The sequence below is a fragment of the Herpailurus yagouaroundi genome, unplaced genomic scaffold (assembly GCF_014898765.1).
Source record: "Herpailurus yagouaroundi ecotype Mexico unplaced genomic scaffold, PumYag 186, whole genome shotgun sequence".
NCBI classification, from domain to species: Eukaryota; Metazoa; Chordata; class Mammalia; order Carnivora; family Felidae; genus Herpailurus; species Herpailurus yagouaroundi.
The window spans coordinates 13,043,955-13,062,727 of record NW_024412417.1 but is presented as its reverse complement, the minus strand read 5'-3'; the positions used below and the strand labels follow the sequence as shown (position 1 = coordinate 13,062,727).

At 41.5% G+C, this 18,773-nt stretch overlaps 1 protein-coding gene and 1 pseudogene across 5 annotated transcripts in view; both read right to left on the bottom strand.

Annotated features, from left to right (window-relative positions):
- Positions 1 to 18,773, bottom strand: part of GRHL2 (grainyhead like transcription factor 2) — a 179,940-nt gene that overhangs the window by 34,063 nt on the left and 127,104 nt on the right. For all 5 annotated transcript variants that reach the window (XM_040494133.1, XM_040494135.1, XM_040494136.1 and 2 more), the window contains exons 9-11: positions 11,450 to 11,608; positions 3,455 to 3,542; positions 2,846 to 2,985 (exon numbers count right to left, since the gene is read on the bottom strand). In XM_040494133.1, the coding sequence (XP_040350067.1) occupies positions 2,846 to 2,985; positions 3,455 to 3,542; positions 11,450 to 11,608 (387 nt within the window). The remainder of the gene's footprint in view (positions 1 to 2,845; positions 2,986 to 3,454; positions 3,543 to 11,449; positions 11,609 to 18,773) is intronic.
- Positions 8,226 to 10,390, bottom strand: LOC121042790 (26S proteasome regulatory subunit 4-like; annotated as a pseudogene).

Here is an 18,773-nt window from a genome sequence, read left to right as displayed (position 1 = left end):
AAAAAAAAAAAAGACATGGAATGGAATTTGGGAACCTGAATTCGTATCAAGCACTCTTGTGGTCTGGAGGAAGGCTGTTTACAAATGACAACTGGGAAGACTGTTCTTGAGGGTACGGAGGAGGAGTGAAGTGATCCTTGGGTTCAGGTGCCTTGAGGAAGGCTGATGCCTGCAAAGTGTGCGTTATCCGGAAAGATGATGCCTCTGTGTCTCACAATTTCTCCCAAGCTCCCCTTATCGCTTGTTTCTAAAGCCATTCCAGAGAAAAGCCAGTGACCATTTGGTATTTAATGTGAGGAGAGGGAGACTGAAGATCTCCATAGTGCCTGCACATTGGGTTCATTCCCTCATACTTTTTGATAATTCTCTGATGAAGATTCCAATCCGCATGTGCATCGATGAGGTAATGGAGGAGGAGGAGGAGGAGGGGACACGTAGGCTGACAGTGAACATACCCACTCCCCAGTCCGTGTCCTCGGGTGACTAGGAATTGCTATGCCATAGCTGATGAGCCCTCAACATGGCTGGGGGGGTCTCTCACCGACCCTGAGAGCTGGAGGGCTGCTCACTTTCCAGCTGCACAGGGCTTTGATGTGGCTGATTTTGACAAGGCTTGTGTCTGCAGTGATTCCTGAGTGGCACACCATCACCCGCCTTCCTCCCCTACCCAAGTCCCCATTTATGGTGAAACTGGTCCATATTTTAACTGGCCACCGCTGGATCCTGTTTTGCAGGGCAAAGCCGGTCTCCACCCCCACCACGCCAACTTCTCAGGCCTTGGCACTGCCGGCTTCCCCCCTACCTCTGGATGCATCTTCCTGCTTTCTAGCTGTTCCAAGGCAAGGCAGCCTTTAAGCCCTAGCCAGCCACCGTAGGCGCTCTTGTCCTTGGGCCAAGTAAGTTGATCAACCATGGAATATTCGCGCATTGTCCCAGAGCACAGCTGACTGTGTTCCTTTGTTGCCCAAAGCTCAGGCAGGCTCCCTCACTGACCCCTTTAACTCTGACTTCGAGGCCACAGGGGAAACCTGAGGGCTCTGCAAAAGTGGCCCCAGATTGTAGAACTTAACTTCGCCAATAACTCGGGGGTGCTGAGCTGCTTCGTATCTGTTACAACCAACAAACTTTAGAGGCGACATTTCCCTTCTGATTTGGTCACAGGCTAGGAACCTAGCTCAGACACGGAGGCCCAAGTGCGGCCAGAGGGCTGACAGCCGTGAGCAGCCAGATTCGGTCTTTTCCTCTGAAGATTCATTTATACCTTTGTCTATTTCAGAGACGTGTTCCCAAGAGAACAGGTCACGCTGTCAACTTTGACACAGAGCCGAAGCCAGAATCATGACAGTAAACAGTAAGAACAATTTAACTCAATTATCCCTTCTTCTGGAAAGTGTGGATACCCAGCTTCATAAAGTCCCATGGGGCTAAGACTGTAAATATACAAATCACCGTTGTTCTTGGGAATTAAACAAATGAATGAAATGAGGTGCTGGCGCTCATAGCTTGATAAACCTTAACATTCTTCCTTCCCCTTTGTGTCCTTGTTCTTATCAAACAAGTCAGACAAGAATGTTAAATTAGTTTTTAAGTGGAATGTACTCTAAGAAAAAAAACATGAAGTATTTTGTTACCATGCTATGTCATGACCAGCAACAAAGAACCCCGGCTGTATAACTGCTTTGTCTCATACCTATAATGAAACAACATGTATGTTGGGGGTTGGGAGACAATAGATTCTTAAGGAGAAAGTTGAGCCAATAATGACTTCTCCTTGTAGGTGAATTCCACTGAGTGTCTGAACACTCAGAACGGAAGAAAAACTTGAGTGTGTAGTATGGCCCTATTTCTCAAAACAAACCTTTCGTCAGAGGATTTTGAGTTTGAAAGAAAACTAACCCACACAAGATTCACTAAGAGCCATTTGATTTGGTGAAAGACAAACCTGCATAATGCTAGGGAAGTCCTTTTTTTTTCCACCCAATTTTAATTTACCACATAAAATAAGTAATACTAAAAATATTAAAGAAAGAAAAAAAATCATCCATCACTTAACCCGCCTCATCAAGTGTTGCAATTTTCTTGTTACCTTCAAGTTCAGGTACATACCTAGGATCACAGTATAGACACAAATGGGTATTCTAATTTTTTCTCGCACTGAATATTATCATAACTAGTTCTTCTGTTGCCACATAATTTCCGTAATTATAATTTTAGTGGCCACATAATATTTCATCAACTTGAGCTACCATAATGAGTTAATTATTGGGTGTTTATGTTATCTTAATTCTAGTTCTTTAATTTTACTTGTAGATATAAGGAGAAGACGGAAATTGCTTTTAAAAAGGCATGTCTACAATCTCATTTTTTCTTTTGGTGTGAAATTATCTACCTATTCGATGGGAACTGTTCATTTACTAAGGGAAGAATTGTTGATATGGTTTTATTTAATCGATAAAGTTTTCCTCTTGGGCAACCTTCTGAAGTTATAGGTGCAATTTAATTTCCCACCATGAGGTGGAGCTCTGTTGCATCAGGCTAAACTCACAAGACCACAGGGACAGCACACAACTTTTTCTCAGATTATCAGTGTCCTTACTTTCTTCCTCTTTCACTGCTTTGTCAACACTTCACTAATATCAGCTCATTCCCTTCTTCCCCTCAGCTTCCTCTCCTGAGACATTCCTTTCCATAAAAATCCATTTTCTTACAAAATGACTGACTTTTCATGGGAGGCATGGAATGCAGGGGTTATTTTCAAGGTCAACACTGCCTGATGTGATTCTGCCTCAAGGCTCCACCGGCCCTGCGGATGGATGGCAGGTGGATATTAGCAGATAGGTCCTACCTGTCCTGTCCTCTGCAGGTTTGCAAAGTGAACATCGGGTATGAAGAGGACCGGTTGCGAGTGCAGATCAGGCATTGTTTTGAAGTAGGTGATGTCGCTCTTCTTCTGTAAAGGTATTGCGGCCAACTTCCCATCAGAGGCTGGACGTGAGAGGGTTACACGTGACTAAGAACTCTTAGCTGTGAGCCCTAGTCTGAGTTCTCTGTTTTCTCGTTTGAAGCTTCCCAAAAGCCAGAGAGGTGAACACTCTTTACCATCTCCCCCTCTCCTACTGCCAAACTAACGAAAAGAGCGTGAACTTCGGGTGAGCACTCTTGAGGTGGCTGGCACCTCTCGGGCCCTCCTGTCCCTCTCTGCACCCTAGATTCCTTGTCTGGAGGAGGAGGATGTTGGTATCCATGATATTACAAAGTCCCTCCCAACACAAACAATCTGTGATCATGTGATCCCATTTGCTTCTCCCAGAGAAAATTCACCCAGTCTTTACGGCTAGGGAAAAGCAAGCCACCCCTCACATACCCACAGTTTTGCCCACCACCCCCTTCCTTCCACCTGTTCCCCTAGTGGACCTGGCCTGGCTGGAGCCCACCCCTCCTCAGCAACACTCACAGTTGTTGCACTGGGTTTGGGAGGGCTGGCCTTTCCCCTTCTTCCTGTTTTGCTTCCTCTCTTCGTCTCGGATTTTCCTTTCTGCTCCCTGACAGGGAAAAACAATGCCAGGCATGTTATCAGAGCATGCAAGAATACTGTCAGCATACAAACCTCTAGGCTAAGACACAAAACGAGGGTGAAGGGAGAGCAGGCAACCCCGTTTCCGTTCCTCTGGCGAGGTCAGGACTCGGTTCTGAAGGCGGAGACCGATCCTCAGTCTGTAGTACATTTTCACCTCTGAGTGATCCCACTTCTTCCAGATGGCCCCCTTTTTTGAAATCCTGTCTATCTATACAACTTCAATTTTGAATCCACACAGAACGACCAGACTCAGGTTCGTATCCCAGGGAGGGGAGTTAGGTAACTTTAGTGATTATAATAAAATGTCATTAAGATAAAGCGTTGCCCTATCAATATGGTTCCTAGGCACAGGGAGAGCATTAAAGTTGAGTGTGAATTCCCTAGAAAACTTCCCCTTTGCCCATTGTCATGGAACTTTTTTTTTTTTTTAGAAGAAGACAGAGGTAAGAGACAAGTTGAAGGACATTTAAAAATTTTTTTTTCAACGTTTTTTATTTATTTTTGGGACAGAGAGAGACAGAGCATGAACGGGGGAAGGGCAGAGAGAGAGGGAGACACAGAATCGGAAACAGGCTCCAGGCTCCGAGCCATCAGCCCAGAGCCCGACGCGGGGCTCGAACTCCCGGACCGCGAGATCGTGACCTGGCTGAAGTCGGCCGCTCAACCGACTGCGCCACCCAGGCGCCCCTGTCATGGAACTTTTAAAAACCATTACAGTAATGGAAATGAGGGGAGGGCTAAGGAAACTAAGTGTAAGATCATTTTGCACATACGAGTGTGATTTTGGTTTTTGTTTTAATGTGTGCAGAAGTGCTTGGGGATGGTGCTCATTCAACCAAATAGAAAAAAAGTTTGGTCTATTCACCTCCTTGGGGCTCCTCTGTTCCTGGTAATCTGACTTTTCATTGGCTTCCCTTGCCAGATCCCACCCTGCTTAGCCAGTTGACCATCACCTTACAGCTCTTTCCTTCTTGGCCTTCAAGGATTCCCTGATTATTATTCTCATTCTTATTCTTCTTATTCTTATTAGTCACTCTTCTTTGTCAGCTTTGCCAACTCATTTTCTTCTTCTCACTCTTCTTCTTTTTTTTTTCTTTTTTTTTTAATTTTTTTTTTAACGTTTTATTTATTTTTGAGACAGAGAGAGACAGAGCATGAACGGGGGAGGGGCAGAGAGAGAGGGAGACACAGAATCGGAAGCAGGCTCCAGGCTCCGAGCCATCAGCCCAGAGCCTGATGCGGGGCTCGAACTCACAGACCGTGAGATCGTGACCTGAGCTGAAGTCGGCCGCTTAACCGACTGAGCCACCCAGGCGCCCCCTCACTCTTCCAAATACAGATGCTCCCACGGTTTTCTTTTTCTTCCTCTCTCCATTCTTCATAGCACTTACTCTGTGCCAGGTGAGTTCTAAGAGCTTTACATAGATTCTGGACAGATACAACAATTTAACCAGGTATTTTAAAAATCTTTTTTATGTTTATTTATTTTTGAGAGAGAGAGAAAGAGCTCGAGGAGGGAGGGGGCAGAGAGAAAGGGAGACACAGAATCCAAAGCAGGCTCCAGGCTCCACGCTGTCAGCACAGAGCCCGATGTGGGGCTTGAACTCATGAATCGTGAGATCATGACCTGAGTCGAAGTGGGACACTTAACCGACTGTGCCACCCAGGCATCCCTTTTTTACCAGATATTTTAAATATGTTTTTATGTCAAAAAAACTTCTCACTACCAAAAGGGAGTAACTGTTTTATAGTGCTTCACTTTTAAGTTTTGAATTGTCATGGATAATTATACATCATGGAAATTCACATCAAAAGGGAAATAAAATATAGAAATATATCCTTTGGAAGTTTCTTCAAGATATATTAAGGTTTTGTACAGTTTTTATATGTAGATAATGAAGTGTTAAATGTACAGACCTCACCTTGTCAAAACTGGTGTGAAACATAAGCAAAAGTCTCCCATTATTCATTTTTTGTTAGGTTCATATCAGACATTTTTCTATGTACTTGGAGTTATGTACAATATAGTAGTTAACATAAATTAAAGTGTGAAATTTTATATAAATTACAACTCACTGAAGATAGACCCCAAGGTTGGTCAGGCAGTTGTATTTCTAAATTAGTGCTTTATTTGGTACTATTACTATGAGAAAAAGGTCTGGAATAATTAATCTGTTTCAAGACTTATATATGTTCAATGTCAATTTTTAAGAAATAGAGTCACCTGCTTATTATTTTACAGGCATTCTTTGATGTGCCAAACCAAATGGATTAACATAAAACATGAGTGGCTCCCCATAGAGCCCAGTCTTGCTGCCATGTCAATTATTAGAAATTTCCTGCCCAGAACGCCCAGATATCGGCATGATAAAATAACAAGTCTGATGGTATCCAAACATTTCTAGTTCCCATTTCTAAAATCAATCTTTGACTTCACAATGACCCAGAAAAGCTGAGATACATTTAATTAAGATGAAGAAAGCTTCCTTGAACCTGACCTTCCATGAATTCCTTTCCTTCCTTTGATTATCTGTGACCGAAGCTTCTAAAGACATTCTTTCCACTCTTATCAAAGTGCAAAAAGTCTACTTCCAGAACAGTACAATTTTCTATAAAGACCAAATTTGTCATTTGAAAATAATTTCCCCTGCCTAAATGCTCACTTTGGAGTATCAGATTTGAAAAATATGCCTGAAGATTTCCTGATTATTTTGTGATCACTGTGGCCACTTCTTGAGGGGTGATGGCTATCCTTGTTTTATTTGACACTTAAATTGTTTCCCCTGAATTTATTTTAAGAATGTGTCCTTAACAGATTGAAAGTTGGCCAAGGTACCAAGATAGTTTGCAGGGGCATCTTTAGCTTTCCATCGTCTTCAACAATTGTCACTTCCAAGATCTTTCCAAACAAAAATTAATAAAGAGAAAAAAAAATCTTAAAAAAAAAAAGAACATGGCTTCATTTCTCAAGTTTTACACAATGCATAGTTACTGTTTACAGTAATACAATTCTTGTTTTTCAGCAAAGATAATGGAAGTAATTAAATACAGATATAAAGACAGAGACATAGGTATTGATATAGGTAGATATATAGACAGATCCTGAATTTTTTTAATGCATAAACATATGCATTTCAAAGAAGTATCATAATATCAAAAATAAATTAGAGAAGGTCTTTATGTGTATCTCACAGGTGTGTTAATCATAAATCAAACCGGAGAACTATAAATAGTGCAGAATTGCATCTGTTTAGGGTTCTCAACTGTGATTGGGAATCTTATATTTTAAAATGGAATAGCTCTTAGCTCTTTTGCTTTAGAGGATAATTCAAATGAATCATTTGCATTCGCGCACCCATTTGAAAAGTGGAAAAATTAAACTTTTTCTCTTTTCAATCTCCCAGGAGTAAGTTTTGCCTGGGTTTTGAAATTAGAGCTGCATATATGCCAAATTACAGAAGATTTTATATCTAGCTTATTAGAAAAATTACCAGCAGGTAAGGTTAATGCATTCTGCTTGAGATTTCTTCCTTATCCTTAACAACAGGAGAAGTAAGCTAAAAACTACCCCTGGAAACTCTTTATATCACTAGTTTCTTAGAGTCCTAGGACATGGGTGAACAACACTATTCATCCTTCATTTTTCTTTTGTTTTGAGTTTTAGTATTTATCATATCGACACTGTTGACAAAACTAATTATATGAGCATCCCTTGAGGCCTCTCTTTCCCACTGTCAATTCCAGCTCTAATGTAAGGGTAATTGGACTGCCCAGTGTCTCTACTCCTTCCCTTCCTTTCTCCTTGTCCCTAATCTTACTCCTCACCTCTAAGGAGATTCCCAGAGGGGGGAATTCTACAATCTCCCTTGAAATATCTGGAATACAGTGAGGTAATTCAAATTATTTAAATGCTATCCGACTTGTACTTTAAAAAAATTCCCTGTTGCACATCGTTTGGAAATGCTTTTTCCATGTTCAATATGCTGAATTAAAGATATGTACTGATTTTTCTTTGTTCTCTTTTGTTTTTAACAGGCTACCTTGGCTCTTTGTTGAGGCTTTGAATCCTCAGTTGTCATTTTGGCTTTTCATGCACATGGTTGTTTATCAGTTCAAGGAATATGGGTTTGCAATCAGGCCGGATTTGCATCCAGCTCTCTACTTTTTCGCTGTGTGACTTAGACAAGTTACCTGTGCAGGTGACCCACTGTTTTCTCATTTATACAACTGTGTCTATTGACTTACTGGCCCTTCTACTGGGGAGGCTACCTAAATGTCCCTGAGAGTGGTATTGAAAAGTTTGATGACAAAGGTTTCCTTATAGTGACTTTTTAATTATTCTCTTCTCTTCTCTTCTCTTCTACTTATATGCCCCAAGAATATTTTTAAAGTCTAATAAATTAACAATTCGGGGGGCGCCTGGGTGGCGCAGTCGGTTAAGCGTCCGGCTTCAGCCAGGTCACGATCTCGCAGTCCGTGAGTTCGAGCCCCGCGTCGGGCTCTGGGCTGATGGCTCAGAGCCTGGAGCCTGTTTCCGATTCTGTGTCTCCCTCTCTCTCTGCCCCCCTCTCTCTCTGCCCCTCCCCCATTCATGCTCTGTCTCTCTCTGTCCCAAAAATAAATAAACGTTGAAAAAAAAAAAATTAACAATTCGGTGTTGATTTCCTGCATCAGTTTTCCCAAGTATGTGCTGGTAGGCTGTTTAAATATACATAGATTTATTTGTACATATAGTTTATATTTTCAGTTTTCCCGATTTATCATCTTTAGCATTGATTTAGTTCCACTGTCTTTTTATTTATTTATTTATTTATTTGTATGTTTACTTATTTATTTATTGAGAAGGAGCCTGCTTTATTGGGGGCAGAGCACTGCACGTGGCCAATGGATGAAGGCAACTGGAACATGGGTCCCTCTGGGCAACTTCCCCAGCCTCATCCCTCCTCGGAGCTGGGACACTCCCCACCATTTCCTTGAAGGCCAATGTGGTAGCTACAGATAGAACCCCTCAGGGGTGCCTTTTTGGTTTTTATAAAGAACATTTTCTTTAGACTTTTGAGGTCTTCATTTGTTACTTTCATTCTACGTTCTCTCAAGGCCATCAGACCAGCTTTTGTACAGACTGCCTTGATGTCAGCCCCAGAGAGGTCATCTTTAGCCACGATTAAGTCGTCCAGAGTTACATCATTGGCCGGTGTCATGCTGCTTGTGTGGATCTGAAAGATGCGCTGTTTAGTCTTTTCATCGGGCAGGGGGATCTCAATTTTCCTGTCAATGCGGCCTGGTCTGATAAGTCCTGGATCCAAAGTTTCTATTCAATTTGTGGCCATGATCACTTTCGCATCACCCCTTGAATCAAATCCATCCAACTGGTCCAACAGTTCCAACGTTGTTCTTTGAATTTCTCTCTCACCACCGGAATTTGAGTCATATGTTTTTGTTCCAGTGGCATCAGTTTGGGCCCATCACCTAGGTATTTCTGAATAAGTTCAGAGCCAACCACTCTTAAGAAAGTGGCTGAGGTTTGGTTTGCTACTGCTTTGGCTAATAAGGTTTTACTTGTGCCAGGTGGACCGTAGAGAATGACCCCCTTTGAGGGCTTTATACCCATCTGTTCGTAATATTCAGGATGAGCGAGAGGAAGCTCCACAAATTCCTTAATTTCCTGGATTTGGTTGTCCAACCCCACCCCAATATCAGCATAGGTTTCCTGGGGAGCCTTTTCTACCTTCATCACTGTGACCAAGGGATCCGTGTCATCAATGAACACCCCTATGACAGCATGCACCTTGTGGTTGAGCAAGACTGAGCAACCTGGTTCCAGCAGATCCTCGTCTATAATGGAAAGAATGTTGACGTAGTGTTCTGAGCCCACAGATGTAGACACGATGGCATGACTGTCATCAATGATCTCTTCCAACATTCCTACCAACATTGGGGTCCCCCTCAGATCATCCACCTTTGATCTTTCCTCCTCTTGCTTTTCTTCTAAAGTCTTCATTTGTTCCTGATTTCTACTGAAGTCTTCCTCCACAAGAAGAGAGTCTTTAATTCTAACTTCGGTAATTTTAACCGGCACTGAGTGTGACGGGTCACCAGTGGCAGCTTGCTGGCAGCACCAGGTCCCTTTGTTTTCTTCTTTTTCCCCACTCTAGTTGGCACAGGAGGTTCGTATTTCATTTTCTGGTCCTTGTCATCCTTCTTTACCACCTCCAGGGCCACGACCACCACTCTTTCACCCACCTTGCTTCTGCCACTGAAACCCTGTTCCATTGTTTTAGTTTTCTACCTCAAAGACGCCTATTATATGTATATTGGATCTTCTTTACCACTCTCTTATATCTATTATTTTCTTTCTCATCTCTCTTTTTTTTCTTTTGATTTTTAAAATTTTGCTCTTTCCAACTTGCATATTTCTCCTAAGGCATCCCCTGGTATATTTATTCACTCTTGTTTTGCTTCTAGTGTAGTCTTTACTTCTGAAATATTTTAATTGTTTATTTCTGAATTCTATCACAACTCTTTTCAAATCACTCAATTCTCAAGACATGTCATGCCTGAGTTTTGTATGTGATTTATGTTGGTCTTCATGACTTCTGTGTGTTTCTTAATTGCATTTAGCTCATTTTGGAACATTAAGCTATAGGTTTCACCCGTTTCATGGGTAGGTCCATAGGGAAGTCAGTGTGATCTCAGTCTCCATTTTCATGAGATACCCATTGGGATTCAACTGTTTTTCTTTCCTGATGGTCATTTTTAAGTGAAATGAATGGACCCGGATAGTTCTGCTAGCTTCATGGCTCTCATGCTCTCTCTTCAGATGTGTTCACAAAGTGATAAAAAACAAAACAAACAAAAAAAAAAAACAAAAAAAAAAAACAGTCTTGTATTTCCTGAGATCTGTCTACTCCATATCCTTTCTCTTCACCCTTTTTATTTGGAATTTCTCTTTACTTTATACCTTTTTTTGGGGGGGGGGGGGAGGAGTGGGAGGAGTCCAATTCAACTTGGATTCTACTCCTAGCAGCTTTTTCTCAGTGCAGAGTTTTGCCCTAGAAGGAAACTTAAATTTATAACTTTCTGGAGTTCACAGAGCCCTAAACACTTCAATGTTCCATCCCTTTGCACCCAACAGCAATAGCAAATTGGAGTCTACAGAATCTGTACCCTCCCACCCCAGTTTCACATACAGTCCTCAGATGGCACACTTCACTCTCTAGTGAGTACCTGGGGGCGATTTTGTAGGTTACCTGTTCTTTGGTTATCAAGTAGCCCCACTGTTTTCCCTCGTGATGCTGATACCATACAGGTCTCAAAACTGGTGTTGCTTATTCCCACTCATATTTGGGATTTGTAAGGATCTCATGTCACATAATCATAGGGTTTTAAGCTTTGCCATTCTAATTGTTGTATCTCTTATAGTGGGATTCAGAGTGATTAAAAAACTGTATCTCCTGAGTGCATGTTTACTAATAAGCTTATTTTATAGGTGCCATTTCTATTCCAAAAAGCTCTAAATGAGACCCCATTTAACCCATAAAATAATACAGCTTATACTGATATGCTCTGGGACAGGCTTATACCCGGTAAAAACTATTAATCTATTATTTCAGTTATCTAAGTGAATTAGACTGATAGTACAGTGCAGTGTCAATCAGTCATTAAATTAGTGGTGAAACTGATTGACTAATAAAAGAATAGAGTTGACTGATGACTCCCTAGATATCTAACAGGAATTGAAAATGACAGATTACAACTCCCAGTGTGATAAGGTAATTAATTTGACACCATCAGACAAGAGAAGGTAACAAGGGGGAAACGTCATTAAAAGTAGTATCTAATAACAAAGATACCTTTATGATCTTTACTCACTTTGTCGCAGAAGACCTTGATCTGGCAGTAAGCTCTATGAATGGGCTTATTGCTACGATTATTATAACTGTATGTATCAATCTGAATCATCAAAGGAAGTCCTTTCACCCCTTTCTGGGACGAGAAATCTGTACTCAGGCAATTCACAGTGATGAAAATCTGAGGGTGGGAGAAAGAAAGGAAAAGGTCACAAGTCACCGTAAAAAGGATCTATTAAAAAATGCATAAGCCTAAGACTTGGAATCACAACACTACACAATCTTCTAAGGACAAGTGAAGAACATGTGGATACGCGGAAATAAGAACATGCTGAGCACATGAAACATTATATATATCGTAATTTATAATTTAAATATATAAAAATTGTTGCTTTCTTATTAAATCTTGAAATAGACAATTGATGCTTTCCTTTAGGCATATCAGCAAAGTTTTACCTATTTTTCAAACATGCATAAATCAGATGTGTAAACCACTATCTCTTCAACATATTAAAGCTGTCACTTCTAATATTACATCACTGTCTCAAATCTCTGACCTGTGGGATAAAACAAAACCAAAAACAAAAGTAGGGAACATTTCCCCTTGCACACTACTGCATTGAAATAGTTATTTGTTTATATATCTGTTTTTCCTCCTTGACTATTAATTTTGAGATTTGAGACCATTTCTTACTATTTTTGTATTAGGCGTACCTAATGTAGAGTGTGGTGGAGAACAGGCATTCAATAAACATGTGATGAATCCATCAATAAGTTTATCTGTAGAAAAACCCCTAAGTTTTATTTAAGTTTATTTAATTAAAAAAAATTTTTGTAATGTTTATTTTTCAGACAGAGAGAGACAGTATGAGCGGGGGAGAGGCAGAGAGAGAGGGAAACACAGAATCGGAAGCAGGCTCCAGGCTCTGAGCTGTTAGCACAGAGCCCAATGCGGGGCTCGAACTCGTCAACTGCAAGATCATGACCTGAGCCAAAGCTGGACGCTCAACCGACTGAGCCACCCAGGCGGCCCAGGTTTATTTAATTTTTTTTAGTAATTTCTACACCCAATGTGGGGATCAAACACATGACCCCGAGATCCAGAGTCGCAGGCCCCACAGACTGAGCCAGTCAGGCTCCCCCCAAAAGCCCAAAGTTTTAGTTCTAGCTCCAACATTAACCAGCTAAGAGACCTCAGACAAGTCACTTACTGTCTTTGGTTTTCAACTTTTTTCTTAAAATTATTTTTAAAATCCTTCCCTGAAGGATGAAAATGTAAATTATTAAATATTCTGAAAACAACTGCATAGATGCATTATGTGACCCATGTTTTATTTGGTCCCACTGAAATTTTCATTCACTCTCAAACCCTTGACCTTTTGTGTCACAGCAACATCAAAAAGAACAGTTCTGCAAAAGCAAAGAGCCGCTGGCATGAACTGCATTTTAAAGGCCATTCAAATCTTTGATTTTACTACCAGGATTGATCTAATTCATTTTAAGCTCTATTGCCTGTAGGTTTTTGGTAATTTATACAAGCAGATATCTCATTTTTAGTGCTTTATCGATACAAAGATCATTTTTTAATTTTGTTTCTGAGCCTCTTACTTGGTCACGAGAAACACAGCAATAACGCACCACATCAACAATAAGGCTAAGATGAAATGTCTTAGTGACATGCGAATTACAACAACCTTGTGCACTGTGCCACAGACCCTCAGTTTTCCAGCCATCATATGAAAACAAGTGCCTAGAGATGATGTAACCATGGATATCTTCCATTCATTCATTCATTCATTCACTCACTCATTCATTCTTATTATTCATCCTATAAACATCAACACAAGCCCACTGTAAGTCAAACACAACATTAGACATTGAGGGCAGAGAACAAAGCCAGACCCCTGCCTCATGTAGTGGATGGTCCAAGGGGAGGACAGAGGAGTAATCCAGTAATAACCAACACAGGGTGGTCAAGTACAGAGGTCATGAGAACACAGAACACGGCACTGAACCTGGAGGACATGTGTGAAGCAAAGCCCGCACAGACACTGGGATGAGACTATGGACTATCATTATTTAGTAATGGTAGAGAAAAAGGACTCAAAATTCAAATGTCAAGTGATTCAGGGGAACTGAGTGATAAAGACCACTGAGAAAGACTACACCAGGCCTGTCTCTCTTCCTGAACTTTCAGGGTAAAAGTAGACAGCAAATGCGGTCTGCTGCTCCTGGAGATGCCCTAACTGCAGAGAACATTGATGTGTGCCACAAATATTTTTAAATACCTACTATGTTCCTGAGACTGTGCTAGCGACTAGGACAGATGCACCAATTGTAGTCCTGTAATCACGGAAGTCAGAGGCCAGATGGGGAGAGAGAAGCAACATGATGGAGCTCTAAAGACTACAACAACGTCGTCAAATGCTGATCTTTAGGTCAAACCAACAAATAAAAGTATACTTTCCTGGGAACACTTGACTTCTTCTATTGTTATTGTTATTACTGACAATAGGCTTATCTTGGCCAGAATGTATAAAACACAGCTTTCTATCAGCAAATCAATGACCACTCTGGGGAACTATGCCATTGTCCGTATTTTTGACCATGGATTTCATACAGAAATCTTTCTGTAGTGACTATAACTCACGGGGGGCCTCAGTACAGACTGGTTCCTTTCTACTCCCTCATAAAACCTGCCTAGTACTACAGAATCCAAAAGACAAAAGTGTTCTGATGTATATTTCCTAAGGTATTAGGGTTCACACTTGGGTCAGTGAATTACCCATACATCACACAGAGTGGACCGCACTCAGACAGGCAGGATGCAATGATAATTGTGGCCTTTGTCAGCTCCAAGTCCCAACTAAGAGAGCTGGGCTGATGGCATGTGTATATTTACAAGGACCGCTTGAGTAGGACAGATCCGCTGGCAATATACTACGATAAATAGACTAAATCCTCCCCAGTAGAGAAGGTCTTTAAAGGTCAAATGAGCTACAACACACGAGACTGTACCTGGACACACTTAGACTAGGTCCTTTTAATGGGAGAGATTCTTAGTAAAGGTCCAATGGGCTCTTTTTGATGCATGGCCTCCTGATCCTATACAAACTAAACGACACGAGACTCTGCCTTCTCTGCTACATTGAGCTGGCAGCTCCCAAAACTATCCTAACAGGGATTTTATAATAGAGTTGGCACCGCTCTCTTGCCTGGCTGCCTGAACCCAATAGTAAAACACAGTTTCCGTGCCCCATGGTAGCAATCATAGTCTCACTGTGCTGCACTTAAAACCTAAATGGTTGAACTTTAACTGCAGTTGGGGACTGGAAGGGATGGGAAGGGATGGAAGGACATTAACTAAAACCCTGGCTTGAGAACTGATGAGCATTTATTTGTTTCATCTTGCAAACCCAAACATGTCCCAGCTCCACGCACAGCCGGCAAACGTGAAAGCCATTTTCTTGGAAGTTTATCTACAAAGTACTGTTTGCAAATGCATGCTACAGAAACTTAGGGAAAAGGTATGCTTTCTCTCCACCAAACGTTCATCCAAATGTCAAGCACAGAAAATTCTTTTTCACTCCAGTAGGAGCCCTGATTATGTAAAGAGCATATAAATGCCATGAACAATTGGGTATGTCACCCGATAATTATGAATATTATATACGTTCATATAATGCTTTCAAAACCTCAGCTATTAATATTCCTGTAATTCTGACAGTACGTAATTTATTTTTTAGAAAAATAATAATTAAATCAAGTGTATCTAGGCAGATAATAGATAGTATTATAATTTTGTCACTGGTTCAAAAATTGATTCAGATAGAAAGATTGGTTCTAAATATACGAAGACCTTTCCAGAAACAGAGGCAGTCTCATGACAATTGACATTTCTTAATAAACCCTTTTTTTTTCACATGTGAATTACAATCTCCAGTTTGTAGTTCCTACAAAAGACAAGTGACTTTGCCCAGAATATAATAACTCTCAGTTGTGCACCAAGCATATAGTAAGATTTATCAAAATAAATACAAATCAATGAGGTTTAGAATTACCACATTAACTTGATTATTAACCCCTAAGATTTTTTCAAGAGCTTGCTTTTAAAATAAATGGGTCTATCTTTGATTTACAAAGCAAGTTGGGATTTTTTAAAAAATTTTTTTTTAACATTTATTTTTATTTTTGAGACAGAGAGAGACAGAGCATAAATGGGGGAGGGTCAGAGAGAGAGGGAAACACAGAATCTGAAATAGGCTCCAGGCTCTGAGCTGTCAGCACAGAGCCCAACGCGGGGCTCGAAGCCACGGACTGCGAGATCATGACCTGAGCTGAAGTCGGAGGCCTAACTGACTGAGCCACCCAGGCGCCCCGCAAGTTGGGATTTAAAAAATCATAATGTCGATGATTTGATGGAAAACATTTATCTTTTCCTCTTTAAACAATGTATTTTGCATTTCAAGATTCTTCTGATTAAAGATGAAGACAGCTACTTATTTCCTTATTTTGGGACGTGAAGAGCTCTTTTCCAAGAAATTGCAGAAGCATTAGCCTGCAGATTAGAGCGACATAGCGTACAACAAGAAATCAGCATTCTCCCTCTAAAACACAAACAATATATAAATACGTAAGTGTGCTCTTGCCAATCTCCCCACTCTGTTTTCCTCTTGATTCTTAGAATTATTAAAGACCATATGGGTGGTTTTCTTAAATATCAGCATTTTTCTTCCGTTTTATATGATGGTAATTGGGTGCAGAGGCAATGCCAAATTAAGACAGAAAGACAGCCTAAAAGTAGACAATATGAACACATAACCTCTCGGTCTTAGGCATTCATTCATTCATTGCCTTCAGGCATTAATTTATCAAATATTTATCATGTATCTTCTGTCTGTGCCTGGTATTATGCTACATGGTGGGATTCAAGAATGATGAGATAAGGGCACCTGGGTGGCTCAGTTGGTTAAGCATCTGACTTCAGTTCAGGTCATGATCTCATGGTTCATGGGTTGGAGCCCCGAGTTAGGCTCTGTGCTGACAGCTTGGAGCCTGAAGCCTGCTTCGGATTCTATGTCTCCCTCTCTCTCTGCCCCTCCCCTGCTCTCACACTGTCTGTCTGTCTGTCTCTCTCTCTCTCTCTCAAAAATAAATAAACATTTTTAAAAAATGAGAGAATTTGTGATTTTCTTGAGAACCTAAGAAATTTAGATTTTCTGACACTTCCATTTATATAGCACTTTTAGGGAATTACTTAAAATCTCATAATTCTTTATTTTCTCCTACAGATACTCTGGGTATGTCTGCATATACATACATACACATTAGGTTTATTCACAGAGTCTACCATAGTTTTCCATATTCTTTTAGTCCTCAACGTTTTCCATTTCAACAAACCAAGCTTGTTCCCGGTTGACAGCTTTTGCTATTTGTTGTGCCCTCGATCTCCAGTGCTGCCCCACACACTGTCCCGCACATTGCCAGCTCCTTCTCATTCAGATTTCAGTCCAGTGCCAACTCTTCAAATACCTGTCTTGACCACCCCGTCTAGAGTTATCTTCCTCCTCCTCTTCCCACCTCAGCCCAGGACCAGAAGCAAACTCTATAACGCTGCTCCTCTATTTTCTTCATAGTACTTGACATCGTTTGGATTTATCTTATTGTTTTTCTGTTTAGTGCCTAATTGCCTGTCTGCTCCACGGGGTTGCAAGCCCATAAGAGGAGGCCTTTGTCTGCCTCAAGGTCACTCTAATCCTAGTGCCAGTCCCATGATAAATACTCAACAAATATTTGTCTAATGCATTAAGGGAAAATTACCTTTCTAAAAACACATTTCCCTCTTTATCCATACTCTTGCCTTCATTTTAGCCGAACCTCTTAGGAGCCAAGATTGCTTTGAGTAGCTGAAGTCATCAAGATAATACAGCAGAATGAGCTGCTCTGATCAGATTTATCCTCAAAATTTGTTACCTGCTTGCATATCAACAAACATAAAGTGAGCACCAACTATATACTCTGGATGAATATACGTACGTGTGTGTGTGTGTGTGTGTGTGTGTGTGTGTGTGTGTGTGTGTGTGTATGTATGCCATGGATGATGCTATTTATGTATGCTATGGGAAATAAGGGAGTGTTCGGTACAGTCCTATCCTCAAGAAAGAAGAGAGATGTTACAGTTTTTGCTATTGTGAAATGTAGATAATTAGATACTAAACTGACTATCCCAGACTATGAGTTCTGTAAGACTTGATGAAAAGGAGAGAAATCGGCAAGTCAGCCAGGGACGATTTGGTATAGGTGTCACGAGTTGGAAGACAGATACATGCTGACTCTGAAAAGAGCAACAAGGCAAGCCTTGTGGGAGAGGAGGGTGTGTAGGGGGAAGTTAAGGTGGAGCCCAAAGGAAGGCGCCTGGTGACGGAAGAGGCCAACCACGATGTGTCTGTCACTGTGATCAAGCCATGAACACCTAATGAGGTCAAGTTATGTATTATCGGGGCCAAGACAGAACTCCAGCCGTAGCACTCAACATTCAAGTCACAGAGAGGACGAGGAGAGTGAAGGCTGAGCAAAGGCCACCAGATTCAGACGTAAAGAGGTCCTGTATCCCTTTGAGAGGCCCGACTAATGGAGGGAAGGGCAGGAAGCTAGATCGCTGGGGTGAGCCAAGACTTGGAGACAGACAGAAGGCTTCTCAGCTGGGGAATGTGGTGGGGGAAGGAGGGATGAACAGGAATAGGGGAAGCAGGTAGCAGACAGCACGGCCACGCAGAGGTGTTCTTCCAAGATGGAGGAGGTGTTCCCACATTAAGAGAAGGTGAATGTCAGAGGCTGCAGAAAGGTGGAATGTGGGGCCTAAGAGCCTCGGAAGCAAGGATTAAATAGGATCGACTCAAAAGTGAAGTTATGTAAGAAAAAAGACAGAGCTTTCTTGGAAACTGGAAGCCAAATGAGGGGAAAGTGCAGCGAGGGAAAAAAATGTACAGGAAGTTCAGAGTCAGGTACTTGATGCAAATCCCAGCACTGTGGCCTTGGACTGTCTGCCCTTTCTAAGCCTCACTTGCCTCATTTTTCAATAGGCAACAATCTCTACCTCAGTATTGCGCCACTTTATTTATTTTTTTTTTCAACGTTTATTTATTTTTGGGACAGAGAGAGACAGAGCATGAACGGGGGAGGGGCAGAGAGAGAGGGAGACACAGAATCGGAACCAGGCTCCAGGCTCCGAGCCATCAGCCCAGAGCCTGACGCGGGGCTCGAACTCCCGGACCGCGAGATCGTGACCTGGCTGAAGTCGGACGCTTAACCGACTGCGCCACCCAGGCGCCCCAATATTGCGCCAC